The 14,695-nt window shown below is 44.3% G+C and overlaps 5 protein-coding genes across 5 annotated transcripts; 2 read left to right on the top strand and 3 right to left on the bottom strand.

Annotated features, from left to right (window-relative positions):
• Positions 1 to 115: 115 nt before the first annotated feature.
• Positions 116 to 2,700, bottom strand: BDB00DRAFT_785275 (acyltransferase ChoActase/COT/CPT; the record flags this gene model as incomplete). Its single annotated transcript, XM_053120529.1, has 6 exons — positions 116 to 856; positions 967 to 1,319; positions 1,419 to 1,467; positions 1,561 to 2,242; positions 2,356 to 2,480; positions 2,566 to 2,700. 6 exons carry the CDS (start codon positions 2,698 to 2,700, stop codon positions 116 to 118), a joined length of 2,085 nt encoding a protein of 694 aa, XP_052983103.1.
• A 728-nt stretch (positions 2,701 to 3,428) lies between these two features.
• BDB00DRAFT_881897 (Septin-domain-containing protein) lies at positions 3,429 to 5,613 on the bottom strand (the record flags this gene model as incomplete). The annotated part of the gene is made up of 10 exons (XM_053128109.1): positions 3,429 to 3,554; positions 3,641 to 3,722; positions 3,823 to 3,973; positions 4,070 to 4,268; positions 4,332 to 4,587; positions 4,683 to 4,742; positions 5,054 to 5,075; positions 5,173 to 5,304; positions 5,433 to 5,493; positions 5,605 to 5,613. 10 exons carry the CDS (start codon positions 5,611 to 5,613, stop codon positions 3,429 to 3,431), a joined length of 1,098 nt encoding a protein of 365 aa, XP_052983102.1.
• A 2,214-nt stretch (positions 5,614 to 7,827) lies between these two features.
• Positions 7,828 to 10,973, top strand: BDB00DRAFT_757829 (Golgi vesicle transport-related protein; the record flags this gene model as incomplete). Its single annotated transcript, XM_053119012.1, has 12 exons — positions 7,828 to 7,984; positions 8,084 to 8,140; positions 8,221 to 8,342; positions 8,439 to 8,597; positions 8,683 to 8,771; positions 8,881 to 8,990; positions 9,105 to 9,270; positions 9,353 to 9,497; positions 9,597 to 9,680; positions 9,750 to 10,401; positions 10,536 to 10,636; positions 10,713 to 10,973. 12 exons carry the CDS (start codon positions 7,828 to 7,830, stop codon positions 10,971 to 10,973), a joined length of 2,103 nt encoding a protein of 700 aa, XP_052983101.1.
• A 1,407-nt stretch (positions 10,974 to 12,380) lies between these two features.
• On the bottom strand, positions 12,381 to 12,672 carry BDB00DRAFT_807460 (uncharacterized protein; the record flags this gene model as incomplete). Its single annotated transcript, XM_053122331.1, has 1 exon — positions 12,381 to 12,672. A coding segment is annotated over one exon (268 nt), but the record flags the coding sequence as incomplete, so codon positions are not given.
• Positions 12,670 to 14,651, top strand: BDB00DRAFT_869064 (uncharacterized protein; the record flags this gene model as incomplete). The annotated part of the gene is made up of 6 exons (XM_053126551.1): positions 12,670 to 12,713; positions 12,820 to 12,964; positions 13,053 to 13,115; positions 13,201 to 13,498; positions 13,632 to 14,175; positions 14,297 to 14,651. The coding sequence occupies 6 exons, from the start codon at positions 12,670 to 12,672 to the stop codon at positions 14,649 to 14,651; spliced, it is 1,449 nt and encodes a 482-aa protein (XP_052983099.1).
• Positions 14,652 to 14,695: the final 44 nt, after the last annotated feature.

Raw genomic sequence — 14,695 nt, 5'->3', positions numbered from 1 at the left:
TCTTTTCCTTTATATAGTGTGCGTGGGAGAAAAGGGTCTTTTTCAAGAAATGGAAGGATGGAAATATGAGAACCGTATGGAAGTACCGGGAGGGATAGGAATGAGATGTGAGAAATTAGTGGGATTCACGAAGCACAAGACGTTTGCCGACTTTGCGAGTAATCGAAGCGCTCGAGTTGCTTCCTTGCGAAGAAGTGTCCGAAGCATGTTCGCCATTATCAAAGTAGCTGTAACCGTTGGTCATCTCGTGCGCTTCTTCCATGGCCAGCAATCGTTGGCGCTGAGACAATCCACCGGGGTACTTTTCCTTTGTCAGCATGACTTGGACATCCAATAAATAGGATTCCAATGTAGCCAACAGACGTTCGGTCTGACGATGCTTGGAGGAAGCGACAAAGGCGATGCCATCTTCCTTGATAATGTAGCCAATGCCAAAACCGTCCGAGACAACAGGACCAAAGCCAAATAGACGGAGTGCCGGGTTGCCACAGTTGGATGTGCTGATGACAGTGTGGTTCATGGTCTTGTAGCCAGGGTCGGTGAAAAGCAATGGCTTCTTTTCATCCTTGTGTGTACGGTCCCAGAGACACTCCATCGCGTACAGATGACGGTCGTGGCCTTGGCCCTTGGCACAGTCGCGCGTCAGTGCAGTGTGGGCCTTGAGTGCCTTACGTAAGGTATCAAGCTTGTCGTTGTCAGAAGCATCGGAATAGTAGGTCTCGACAAAGTTCAATGAGGCGTCAGTGACACTGCGGATGGCTTCAGTACGGCCATGCAAGAAAGTCTTGGTCATGGCAGGCTCGTAGGTGCTTTCGCACTTGCCATAGAGACCGTAGTAAGCAGCTTGGAATGCCATCTATTGAAATAATGTGGGGGTTAAAAGCCATGTGTTCCACGTTGATTAGGTAATCAAAACAAACAAACAACAGCAGCAATAAAAAATGATATAGCTTGAGTCTGTCTTACCTGAACAAAGGCATCGGGACTCATCTTCATGTCGGTGATAAAGTATTTGCCGTAGTTGTTGAACTCGAGCACCTTGACCTCGTTCTGCAAGATAAGATCAGAGAGACGCGTCTCGGCAAAGCGGACGCCCAAGGTCAACTTCTGGGTCATCTTCCATTCGAGACGGCGTGGGTTGCTGTCGAAGCCTTGAGACGTTGCCGAGGCAGCACTGCCACGACGCATGGCAGCGTTGTCCTGTGCAGCCTGCGAGTGGAAGATGGATTTTGTCTGGCTGTTGATAGTCTTTGCGAAGCGCAAAATGGTGTCCGTGTAAATGTCCGAGACGTAGCGTAGTACGGTGTGACCATCGACGCCTATTTATTAACCCAAAAGGAAATTGATGAGTTTTACCAAAGCAGAAGGGGCGGGGGGGTGGGGGACCATGTCGCACGAGGCCCTTGATAATAATTCACCTGTGTGCTCGAAATTGATGCCCGCACTACCGTTTTTGCAGACGATAATCTAAAAGAGAGAGAGGAAACAAAGTTTTTTGTGTCATTTTCCCACCCCACACCTTTTTTTTTTATAATGCGCTAGAAGGTCGAGTGAATTTACCTGAAGCTTATCGTACCATCGGTTCGTGCATGTCCCGACCTGCAGGCCATGATCCAATTTGTACGTGCCACAGAGCATGTTGGTGGAAAGATCCGCAATGGTGGACGGCGTGACATGATCCAGACACACCACGAACAAGGCCGTATCAACGACCTGCAACGCATCCTTGTTCACAGGATCGTTCTGAAGTTCCGTTCTGAGACGAGCCCAATTGCGTCTGTTTTCAGTCGTCAGGACACCAATCGCATTTTTGGCAATTTCGGTCACTGGGATCTGGGCAGCGTCGCGGATGATGGCTCGCAAGTTGGAGGCGATTTCTTTTTCAGTCAGTGCGACCTCGCCATGCTCGTCAAAGACCTCGAAATGGTAGCATTGCGAGTGGACCATGACGACAATATGGCGTGATTCCTCAGCAGGTGCAATGTAGCAACCGTTGTCTGTGGGCACACGTGAGGTGGCAAAGAGGCGGGTGAACTGAGACATGCACAAGGGCGTGCCGCGAAACACATCGGGTTCCAATGTTTTAGCGCGCAGGGCTTCGATGAAGGTCAAGGTGGAGCAGATCAGCGAGGCGGCACGGACGACTTGGTCGTTGCGTTGTGGCGTAGGATCATCTTCGAGTAAGAAGAATGGGTTCAGGTTCAGTACCACAGGGTCCGTGGTCTGCAGGTACGAATCATACCTAATCAATTCGTATCAATTTTTTTTTTTTCAAAAAAGAAAAAAAGAAGCTCGTGTCAGCACTTGTATCTGTGACCCCGTGGGAAAAAAAGGATCGATGGTTCCAAGACGTACCAGAACTCTTCGATATACGACATCTTATCAGCAGCGTATTTCTTGAGTTCTTCATTCAGTTCAAGTCCCTCGTCGTTCAGGAACAAGTCGGCGGCAGCCTTGGTCTTTTCAAACTCTTGAGGGGTCTAAAAACGAAAGAGTGGATATGAGTTGTTGCTATGCTCCCCTCATTTACTTGGGGTAACGTTTAGAGAGCCAAGGTTACTCTACCTGGAGCGGTTTTACGGAAGCGAGATAGCGTTTGATAGTGCCTTGAAGGTCGGGAATAGGCAGCTTGGATAGCTTGGATTGGTACTGGAAGGTCTTGCCTCCACTCGCGTTGACATTGTTTGCTGCTTCAATCATGGGATAACAGTGTGCGTGTCGTTATGAAAAAAAAAACGAGAGAAAAAAAGAGAGAGAGGGAGAAAAAAAAAAGATAATCTGTCTCACCTTTTTTATATGGGGAGACGAGGAAAAGGGGAGCCCTTTTTTACCCCGCATGTATGTTTCTAATATAGACCCGCATAAATGTAAAAACGTCATGGTGGGGGACCAGATTGAGTAAGCTGATTGGTCCCACACTAGGATTTCCGATTGTTCTCGGTTCAGGTCAGACCGATACGTTTAACCGGCTCTGCTTACATTATCAGAGCGAATCGCTGTGTGTCCTTTTTCCAAAGAGCTTATTAGGTCGGAGGAGGGGAACAACGTTGAGGCGTTATGGCCATGCAAGGCAGCCACGGAATATTGATTAGGCCCCCTTGGGAAGGACTCGAGAAAGCATCATGTGAAGATATCATGGTGCAGGCAGTATATATATATATATATACAACACGCGACATGATGATAGTGGCAGGCGTGGTCAAGAGATCGTATAAGAAAATGGGAAATTTATATAAGAAGATTATATCAAAACATTAGACTGTTCCAATGGTATAACATTTTTAAGGAAAAAAAGAAAGAATAAAGTATGGGCTGTCTGTGTAGAGTTGGAGAGAGAGAGAAAGAGAGGGTTACTGACGTTGGGAAATGAGGTGCGAAGATGGCTGGAGAAAGTGTAAAGGGGAGGGGGGGAGGGAGTAATCGATATCCTAAGCATCGGAAATCTGTGCCTGTGCCAATCTCGCCTCCAGGTTGCGCAGCGCTTCTTCTTTGCTCAAGAGCTCGGCTCTCTTTTCCTGGATCTCGCGCTGGACCTTGAGTTCAATCTCGCGGAGCTATGATTATAAATTAAAAAGGGTTGTCGAGGCAAAAAAAAAAAAAAAAAAGACGTCTTTGTTCTTCTTCTTTTCACTCTGCTTACCTTTTCCTCTTCCTTCTTCAGCTGTTCTTCCTTTAGTCGCACACTCTGACTTGCCATATCCTCAGCATTGAGCGAGGCATCCCTGTTTTTGTTATCGAAGAATTAGGTTTCTCTCTCTCTCTCTCTCTTGACTCCAAGTTCCCTCCCACTGTCGCAACATACAAGACAAAAAAGTTACTTACTCGGCATCACCACCATTGACTGTGCGGCTAAGCTTCTCGGTACGATAGTTCTCGTACAAAAAGTCGTGAGTGATTTCCTTGAGGTCCTGCAAGTGGGAGCTCAACAAGGCCGATCTCAGTCGTGCAAAATCAGAGTGCTGTGGATTATCCACTGCAATAAAAACCAAGAAACGGATCGGTCAGCTTTTTTTTTTTTTTTTGGGATACGACAGCACGCAAAATGCTTCAATGTTGCACGTTTTTTTACCTTCTACAGCACCCCATGGGTAATGACGACCACGAACAGTACGGCCATTCACGACAATCTCTTCGTCACTGCCAATGATGGCGAAAGGCAAGAGTGCTCGCAACTCGCTGTTTTCTTCAATGGTGTCTTCGTCGTCTTCCTCAACGTCGTAAGGGAAGTTGTAGATGGGGATGTTGTAGTGCTCGATATCCTCCATGATCTAGTGTAGGGGGGTTAGCTGCTTTTATTTTCATTGATGCGGATTTTTACAAAGACAGCTTACTCTTCTCTTAAAGTCCTTCATTTCCTGAGGCGTGAGCGAGTCAGCTCGACCGACGACGGGGATGACGTTGACACGAGGGCTCAGACGGCGCATCAGCTCAATGTCGATTTCACGAAGAGCGTGGCCGGTAGGCGAGATAAAGTACAAAAGAGCGTGGACACGATTGTCACGGAAGCGTGGGTTACGTTTGATTCGCGACTCTTCTGCAAGAATGTCGTCGTACTGTCTTTCCAAATAACCGACGATCTCTTGGAAGCTAAAGCGAATAAAGTGAGATTTGTGCTACACATCACACACACACACACACAAAGACAGACAAACAAACGCAGCTGTAAAGTTTATTTCACTTACCATCGCTCATTGTCAATGTTGTCACCGAAGCCAGGCGTGTCGACGATGGTCAATGAAATTCTTTAGTAGGACAATACAAGCAGATCACCCAAACATTCAGTCAGTCAGTCAGTCAGTCAGTCAGTCACTTATTCATTCATGTAAGGAGCTTGCTGCATTAATCCAGCCCTCTCTCTCTCTTTAAACTCTCCACACTAACCCCCTTGTTTTTGTCGTGCAGCAGCACCCCCTTACATCTCACATCCAGGCCCTCCCTCACCATACTATATATGTATACACACACACACACTCTCTCTCTCTCTCTCTCTCTTTCTCTCTTCACTGCGCCGTTGCTTCTTATGATGACGATAATAATGGTAAAAATACGCTACCTGACACCGTCTTCGTCCAATTCTATAGTGTGATTGTGTGGAGCAAGGCGGGATCAGCATTTGAATTACCAGGGGGGAGGGGGAGAGAAACGAGATCAAATTCAAGAAAATTCTCTTACCAACAGAGACAGGCTTGATTGTGATACCCTCTTCATTATGGGCCTCCTCAGGGTTGTCACAGACCTTCTTTGCCAGAACGCTGGAGCTGCAAAGAGTGTTGACAAAAGTGGTGCGGCCCGTACCAGAAGCACCTACAACGAAACAGCATATATATATATTTCAGCCTTTTTTCTTTTTTTTCCTTTCTTTTTTTTTCCTTTCTTTTCTTTGTGCTGCCGCTGATGAACTTTTTATACACAAGAATGAAATAAATGCATACCGACAACCATCAAGGTGAATTGGAATCCTTTCTTCACGTTCTTTCTACGTCCGCCAAGTCTCTACAAATTGCCCATCAGAGTTTAGATGATTTATTAGTTTTCCTAGAGTACTTCATCTAGAAAAAAAAGAAATTCGGAATTTGGGCTGATGGTGAATATAGAGTGCCTTACATGTGCCATTGTAATATGTGTTCAAAAAGAGAGAGAGAGAAAGAGAAAGAATAAAGAAGGAGGGAGAGTAGATTGCCTGAGTGTGTTGCTGTAAGGAAAGATGGAAAAAGTAAAATGAAAAAAGGAAGTGGAAGGGGGGGGGAGAGAGTATATGAACTGCTTTGTTCTTTAAAAAAAAAAGAGCAAAAGGGAGAGCAAAAACGCGAGAGCGGAAAACCTAGACACACACACACTTATCAAGCACAAGCCAATGCCTGGACAGTTTCGGTTGCACAAACACGCGATTTGGAAATGAGGCATTCAACTCGGTAACCTCTTGTATATATTTTTTAGTACGTTAATTTATTCGACACTCTATACACAACCATGGCTGCTAGGGAGTACTCGTTTCTATCACAACAGCACGAATCTCTCTCTCTATCCCCACATTGCCTCTCTCAAACACATAGCATCTGTCTTTTTTAAAGGTTGCCTAACGATCGCCTCAGTATGAATCGAAAGGTACCGTCCCAAATAACTTTGGAATGAGCAAATAAAAAATAAAATAAATTCAGGTACCGCGCTTTGCTTGAATTAAGCACCACCATCCTACTAATCAATATCCGAAAAGACCATCCATTTAGCAAGCTATGTGAACAGTGCTCTGCTTTGTTATCAATGACGCGTAAGCAGACGGCGGGCAGTGTAAAAAAAAAAGACTTATTCTTCCTTCGTCTATTATTTTGATGGCCTTGTCGGTGTTTTACAATGGGTCTCCTCCCGGACTGTACATACTGGTTGGTATCATCAGTACCCCCACGAGCTTAAACAATGGATGACACTCTTGTGTATAAACAAACATCTCGAAAGCATAACAAGGATGTTTATTTCTCAGAGGACAGCGGACGGACGCTTAAAGACAAGTGCGTCAATGTAAAAATGTACTTGAGCAAGAAAAACTTAGTACTGAAAGTCTTTGATAGTGATGGAATGCACAGACATCATACTAAAAGCCAGCATGAACAATCACATATAAATGGGTAACTCAGCGCACTTCTTCTCCTCTTTGCCCCCTCCTTTTCATTTCTTCTTTCAACGAATGGCAGGTTTGGCCGTCCAGCAGTTCGTCGGGTACCATAAACAGTTTCTCGGCGTCGACATTTTCCAGAAACAATACGATAAGCGTTTGAGGTACTACCAACAAACACAAAGCGAGCTTGGTGTTGTTTCTAGCAAGCAAGCAATAACAACGCACTTTTTTTTTTTTAATTTGATACTGCCGTGTTCAATTCTAAACTGAATTGCGTACATTGTTCAACATGGACGACTCTCTCTCTCTCTATCGTCGGTACCTTTCAGTCATCAGTAACCCGCCGTGGGTGAGCATAAAGCCCTGACAACAGTAACTATCATAGCAAAATGTAATGATAATTTAAAAGTCAAATATGACAAGTGTAGGATCTTTTTCTCCTTGTGTACGACGATAATACACTGACGACGACCCCCGCTCCGACAGTAGCAACGGCTATAGTATTTTGTGACAAAGTAGCCTGCTAATGATAATGGTATCTCCTCTCTGCTGCGGAAAAAAACATTATTATGGCACTACGGCTAGGACTGGGTATGGACAAAAGGTTTGCCAGTCGTCGCTGTAACTCACCTAATTTCATTGTTTGTTGGATATATTAGCATTGGACATATTAGTAATGATCTTATGAAAATAAGCTCGACTTACAACATACTTGTAGAGCATGACTAGCTGTGTCATATAGCAAGCGGTTCGGTTGTTTTTACATGTCATGCTCAAACAGACAGGAACCTGGAACTTCGTGTCTAGTGCTTCTTTGGCTATGTTTTTCGCCGATATCTTGAGAAAATCGAGAGTACGAGTGACGAGACTATTTCTTTGGGTTGTAATAGAAAAGCTTATATATGATCAAGTGTTTCATGTCTTTTTATCTACTCTTATAGCACTGATTACGCACTGTTAGAGATCTCGAAGAGCATGGTTAATAATAAGAGTGTTTCGCAAAATTCAAAAAGACTTTTAATGCAGGACAAGCATGTGCCTGGTCCAAAACAGGGAAGACATTGCGGCATCCGAAAATACCAAAGTGCACCACTTGGCACTTGAACTATTCTTTTCAAAGCACTCTTTACACTGCCATCACTATCAAAACTACACCACGTAAAAGCATATTCAACAAACGAGTGAGCAACAAACACAACGCATCATTTTAATAAATGGAGGAGCAAAGCAATTTCTCAAGCGCCATTGAATTCTGGCGTGGAGTTGGTTTGCCCACACTCCAACGTCAGTTGGACCAACAAGGTCTCGCCATTGTCGAAAACCAAAAAGATGGTTTAATGTCACGTAAAAAGCTAGCTGAACAAACAAGAGGTATGCCTCTTTTCGAATGAGCAAGACATGTCCTTTTTCCCAAAAATGATATCGTTGAAAGTTTTTATCCACAACGTATCAAGTTTAAACTTTACGCAGAATTCAAAAAGATGCCTGATGAAGACAAGCTTCAACAGTTCAAATCATTACTGAAAGGTAAAGTTATACACAAAGCTTTTATGCGTAGAAACCACAACAAAAAAACAACGTACGGTACTAAAGTAAGTTGCTTATAGGTTATCAGGCAGAAATTGATAATATTACACGACGCACGAAATATTCAGAAAGCTCGTTCTTGGCACTTTATAAGGTGCTTGCTGACGCACCTGATCCGGCCCCATTATTTGAAGCTGCTGTCGTAAGTGTCACATCATTGCTTGTATGACGGGGGGGTTCCAAGGGAAGAGGGGAATAAGAAAAAAAAAAGAGATATGTAACTCTGGCGATTGCATAGGATCAAAGCGTCAACAATGTGGAACTTGAAACCGCAAAAAGTGAAAATGCAAAGCTACGATCCGAACTTGAAGAAGCGCAACGTCAGGCACAGCACGTGCAATCACTCGAGAAAGCCAACCAAGAACTACAACAAAAGTTGAGCAAATTGGAATCTTTGGTAAGTCGGCTCGCTATAAGATAATCCTGGGTTTCGAGTCATCAAGTTTTATCTCTGAGCGTACTTTTTTTTTTTATATCTGTAGGCCGATGAGAAACGGGTTGAGGAGCTTGGACAGCGAGAAGAACAAATGAAGCAGCAATACAATGAAAAGATCCGATCGTATAAAGAACGGTGCGCTTTAAGGAGGGGGATTTACTTTCGAATGTATTAAGAAAAAAGACCTTGGCTAAAAAATGGATTTACTGATATCGACGGACTGTCTTGTTTAACACACACACAGGGAGCATGATTTACAACGACAATTGAATCAGGCACTCGACCAGCTTACACAGCTTCGCCATACGCATGACGATACACAAGCGCAGCTTTTAAATCACAATCAAAAATACGGTATGCCTATATACTCGATCAAACATATAGTTTTCGCAAGGTAAAACCTATATTATCCCGGATTATAAGAACTGATGTGGACATACCATTTCTGCACGAAAACAAAAATAATAGATGAAGAGGTGGTAGGCAAACTTGCCGAGCTGGATATCGTCATGATGGATCTCGAGCGTGCCAATGCCAAAATTGTTGAACTGGAACGAAAAAATGATGATTTACGAGAAGAGGTTGAGGCCACTCGTTCAGAATCAAAAGAAAAGTATGTGATTCGGGATGAAGGGTGTAGGTGTCTGTGACTAGGCCCAGGAAAAGACTGGGCGGAAAATAGTATGTCTCGTATTGACTGTTCACTTTCAACTTAGGCCTGATACTGCCGAGAGTCAACAACAAGATGCTGCTATTTCCAAACTTTTTAAAGACATTGATACTTACAAGGAATTATTGCAAAGTACCGAAACTCGATTAAGCAAGCGCATTAAAGAACTTTCTAACGAAGTTAAATCATTGGTGAGAGAGAGAGAGAGAGAGAGAGAGAGAGAGACATGTCTGTGTATAGCAAGTATCTAATAGCACGCTCAACTTATTTAACTGGGAAATAATATGTAGACTGAAGAAAAGGAGAAATTAAGCAAGAAATTACAAGGTTTTGACGACTATGATGAAATTAAACGGGAGCTGGAGATCATGAAGGTAAAGTGGTAGTTTTTTGGGGACAAGATGGATATGGACAAGTCATTAAATATCGAGTAAAACTTTTAGTACGTTGAATTTTCGACCGGTGACGACGAGGACCGTTTCGATGCTCAAAATGTATTGAAGAAGGATGAAGGAGTTCGCCAGAGTCTAGAAGTCAGCTTGATCGAGAAGAACAAGCGTTTGGAGAACGAGTTTACGCAACTAAAGGTGTCCTATGCCAATATTGAAAAAGAGCTTGCGACAAAGGAAAGCACCTACAAAGAGCTCAAGGCAAAGAATACAACGTTGGCCAATCTTGTACAGCGACTGGAAGAGGATTTGCTGCGACTGGGCCAAAAGCCATCGTCAAGCGACTCATTAATGGACGAGTTGACGCGCACGCCCTCAAACACCAATATAGCACAGCAGCAACAACAACAACAATCTTCAGGTCCACGCACGCCTGATTATGGATCACCACGCGTTAGTTATGACGCCAACAGTGTTCCTGGTAAAGACGGCGGTAACGACAAGAGTATATTGCCTATTGTCATTGGTCAGCGTGATCGGTTCCGGCAACGTAACACCGAGCTTGAGTCACAGACGAGAAGCTTGGAGTTGAAGCTGCAAGATGTACAAGGAGAAGTGGAGACCTTGAAAGCGGATAACCTTAAGCTATATGAACGGTTACGATTTGTGCACGTCTGGAAGGAAGAAAACAAAAGCGCAGCAGTAAGTTACCACACTTTTTTTTTTTTGTGTGGTATTTACTAACGTGCAATGGGGAGTTTAATATTCAACTTGTTCTTTCTGTTTCCGAATAGAATCGCTCAACGGCTGTGCATATGGGTGGTGGCAGCGATTATAGAGATGTGAGAAGAGGGTCTGTCAAAACAAAAGATGATCCAACAGACAAATATGGTCAGCTTTATGAAGAAAGTATGAACCCGTTTGTCCAGTTCCATCGCAAGGTAAAAATAATCATTCTGACGGTATCGCCCGTAAAAATAGCCAACAAAGAATTCTAATATACAACCTTTTTGTTAGGAGGAAACGCGTCGGTACAATGCCTTAAATCCAGCGGAAAAATTAACTTTCAACCTCACACGCATGTTGTTTTCGCACAAGTGGTCTCGATACTTTCTTGTCATCTATTCGTTACTGTTGCACTTGTTAGTTGTGGTAACGCTGTACCAATTAAGTTTATGGGAGTGTCGTCACGATCATGAAGCCATCAATCTTCCTACTTTGAATGATGATCCGGCAGCAGTCGCAGCAGCAGCAGGCATGGGTCAAGGCCCTTTGTAAAATATTAATAAAAAATACGCGCTTTTTTTTCTTTATTACTTCTTACTAGTACCACACACTGTGTGTGGGTGCGTGCATGTTAGGGTAGAGCAAATTTATCATATCTTTTAACAGATCCTCCTGATATCTTTGGTGAGCGATCATCACTTTCAAATAGGTGACGCCTACCTTAAAAATATGTAATGAAGTAAAGCTAAATAAGAAAAGGAAGAGAGAGAAGTGAAGGTGTAGGTGGGGGGAGAGGGAAAAAAGAGCTGTCTATAGAACGCTATGAGTGTAGTGAGAGATGTGGGGATGAGTACTTGGGTGGTAGTCAGTGTTCGAGTGGCTTAACTTGTCGATTTCACGCAGCACGCAAAGTAATGCCGGCTAGGTCGATTTCCACTTACCGCGAGACGATCCTATATCGCAACGTGGTAGTTTGTTCCTGATAGGGTCGATGTGGTATGTAGCTCGTTGTCTTGATCTGCTGGTGTAGTGCCGAAGGCCGTGTACAACTGCTGGAGTAGTGGTGTCAGGGATGGGCAGCTGCCGTAGTGCTCCCATTTCGCGCGTGGTGCTCCGCAACGACACTCCTTGAGTGGACAGGTGTCAATGTTATTGCGCAAGCTTTATCGCCTTCTTGTCGCCTCTTGAAAGTGACGTTAGGTCCAAGAATCACGCTTTGAAAGCAGGCGCAGCACAAATGGTCAGTGCAGGGTTTTCGATCCAGGTGATAAGAAAATCGTGTTGTGATAAGCTATGTGCAGGAAGAGTGTGAGAGACGCACAGCTGAAAAAAAAAAAACATTCCCAATTTACAGATCTGGGCAATTATACATGTCTGCTGGCGTATGCTCTGGCGTTGTCTCTTATAAAATAACCTCTTTCTAAAGGAGGATCCTAGGTAACAATTTATTTTTCTTGACAATTGCTTTGGCAATTTAGGCGAACACAGAAGGTGAAAAAGAGTGCCAAAGCGTGATAAAGCGCGTTGTGATCGTGTTACTGAGCCACTGTCATTGTTCCCCGCTTTGGTTTAGCACGGAGCTGTGAATGGATGGAGAGGGGAGTAATTAGCTTTTTGTTCGCGAAAAAAGAAAAAGGAACTTGTCGTGCACATAAAAAAAAGGCGAGGCAAAAGCGGTAAAACGTTTATGCGGAAAGTGCGAAAAAGAAAAATATATTTTTTATTTTGTTTATCATTTTCTTATTTGTGTGTAATAAATAATAAAAGAAAAGTTCGTTTTAATTATCCCAACATATACCGTTGGCATCACATGCACCCGAAGGTTCACGATCGGCTGCCGGAGTATATGACCACATTCCCACTGGTATATATTGCAAATTTTCTTCAGGGCGCGGACCACTGAATCTGCCGATCATCAGAAGAATTATGACAATAGCCAGCACAAGCAATGACCCGATCATGGCACAGAGCAGTGCATCTGTACTACAGACCAAAGCTGTACCAAAACGAACTGAAGAGAAGAGAAAAAAGAAAGGCGAAATTGCTCGCTTTATATAGACATTTTTTCTCGTTCGGGACTTCAAATCCCCGTGAATTCTCATTGGCCCGGATAACGGATTGCGAGTCAACTTGTGGGTTGCCTACTATGGCATAGCAAACGATGCAGCACCAAAGGAAATGAAAGGAGTGGTACTTGATGGTCAAGTAGACAAGCGTGCTTCGGCGGTACTGGTACGTGTCTCTCACTATGGCAGCTGTACCTCCGATGCTGTCGCCGCTTGGTTGTGAGGGGTCCGTGCACGGCACCGTGTCAAGCGAAAACAAAGACACGAATGCGAATGAGCACGTAGATTCACGGAAAAAGCGCTTCTCTGCGAGCAATAAAATGGCAATATAGGAGCCAAAATTGTGGAGCCGCAGCAGAACGTCAGCGTCGTTTACGAGCACAAAGAAATGAGCGAGAGCGCCAGGCTGCACTAGAAGCAGATCGACTTCGACATCGTCGGAGCCGTGAAGATCTTGAGTACCGGCGCAATGAACAAGTAGAATGAACGGGGATCAACGATCGCACTTATAGGAGATGATTGTTCTTTTCTTTTGACATTACCTTGCTTCCAATACCGTTTAAAGACCAGGAACACAGAAGCTAGGCGCGAGGCACGCCAAGATCCTGAATACCGTGCTAATGAGCAGGTTTGTATAGTATTGTAATAGTTACTGCTTTCCAAATTGTTACCGTTATTCTGAAACATTAACGGACTAGCTATTTTAAATATAGGCACGGGGCACGGCTACAAGAAGAACGAACAGAAACTCATGGCAATCCATTTCCACGACATATAACAGACGTATCCAAAATGGTTCAACGCATGTATGCAACTGTTGTGCAGGTTTATGGTTCGCTACTTCTGTTCAAACAGTATCAAGACAGCAGTTTATCGACGCGGGCATCAATGATGAAGCTGTCAACGCTGTTTTCGCCATTAATCCTGATGCGACGTCTGGTCCCTTTTGTTCGACGTGTCAACGGCACATTATGAGCAAAAAGACTAGGCCAACGCTTTGTCTGGAAAATGGTCTGCGTTTTCCCATCGTCCCAGAGTCAGTCCTCGGGCTAACACGCCTTGAGGAGCGCCTCGTGTGCCCCCGCCACGTATTTCAAACAATTTGACCTGTGTTGGGGGTAAAATGGTCTGTACCGAACGAAAGGATCGATTGTCAATATACCAATATCGGTACAATCCACTGTTACTGCGTTGCCACGAACCTACGACAATACCAATATATCTCATGTCGAACATATCCGCGTCCAGCTTGCCAGAAGACTAATCTATCGCCACAATTATACCGACGGTAATGTCCGGCCACAATCATTTTGGCAAGCTCTAAACGATTTGATACCGTCTCCATTATATCAAGAACTTGGTATCACAGTCGTGAACGATTGGCGCGATAATCCTGGGGGAACAGCCGCTGAACAGGTCACAGGGGCGCAGGATGAATTACAAGACGAAGACAATTCCCATGCAGCACTTGACATAGAACAGCATGATGTTCAAGAGGGAGACGATGACAACTCCCATGCAACACTTGGCGCAGACCTGCAAAACGAAGAAAGTGATGATACAACGGAATCACTCATTTTGGGACAAGGACATGAAGACGATATCAATGATGAAGAACCGGCCAATGTTGGTGAGGCGGAAACAGTGCTGAATGGTGATGAAGGGCTTCGTTTTGGCTCCTGGCGAAGGTCAGCATCCGCTACCGCTTTTTCTTGATAGAGACAGTGAGTTTCTCGCTTTTCCTCGATTTTTTGCTGGCACACGAATGCGTCCCGGAAGCACTGAAACTCACCGCCCGCTAACGTGCAGCCAAATATGCAAATCCTTTGCACGACGCAATGATCGTCGAGCAGTAACGAGATCAGATTATCTTCTCTACATGGACCGAAAGCGTCAACTCAGTCAGCTTGCAAGCAATGTTCAAGTTTGTTTGAGAAATCGATCCGGGACGCACACGACTGGTGGTCGGCACTTCACTGTCGCAGACACTTTGAACGGAGAGCTGATTGAATCTATGGTGAACCGTGATGCAGCATATATAAAGTGTTCAGTGGCATCAGAAGCTCACCAGAGCATTGGCCTCAACAAAAAATCAAAGTGCTATGATATCAATGATCCGGCAATTCGGTTTGCCAACGTTGTTTGTGACACTTTTAGCAGCTGAAACTCAATGGGTCGAACTATTGAAGATACTGGGATCTGTAGTAG

This window comes from Zychaea mexicana (assembly GCF_025766255.1).
Source record: "Zychaea mexicana strain RSA 1403 chromosome Unknown BDB00scaffold_12, whole genome shotgun sequence".
Lineage (NCBI taxonomy): Eukaryota > Fungi > Mucoromycota > Mucoromycetes > Mucorales > Lichtheimiaceae > Zychaea > Zychaea mexicana.
This window is presented reverse-complemented; position numbering and strand designations above follow the sequence as displayed.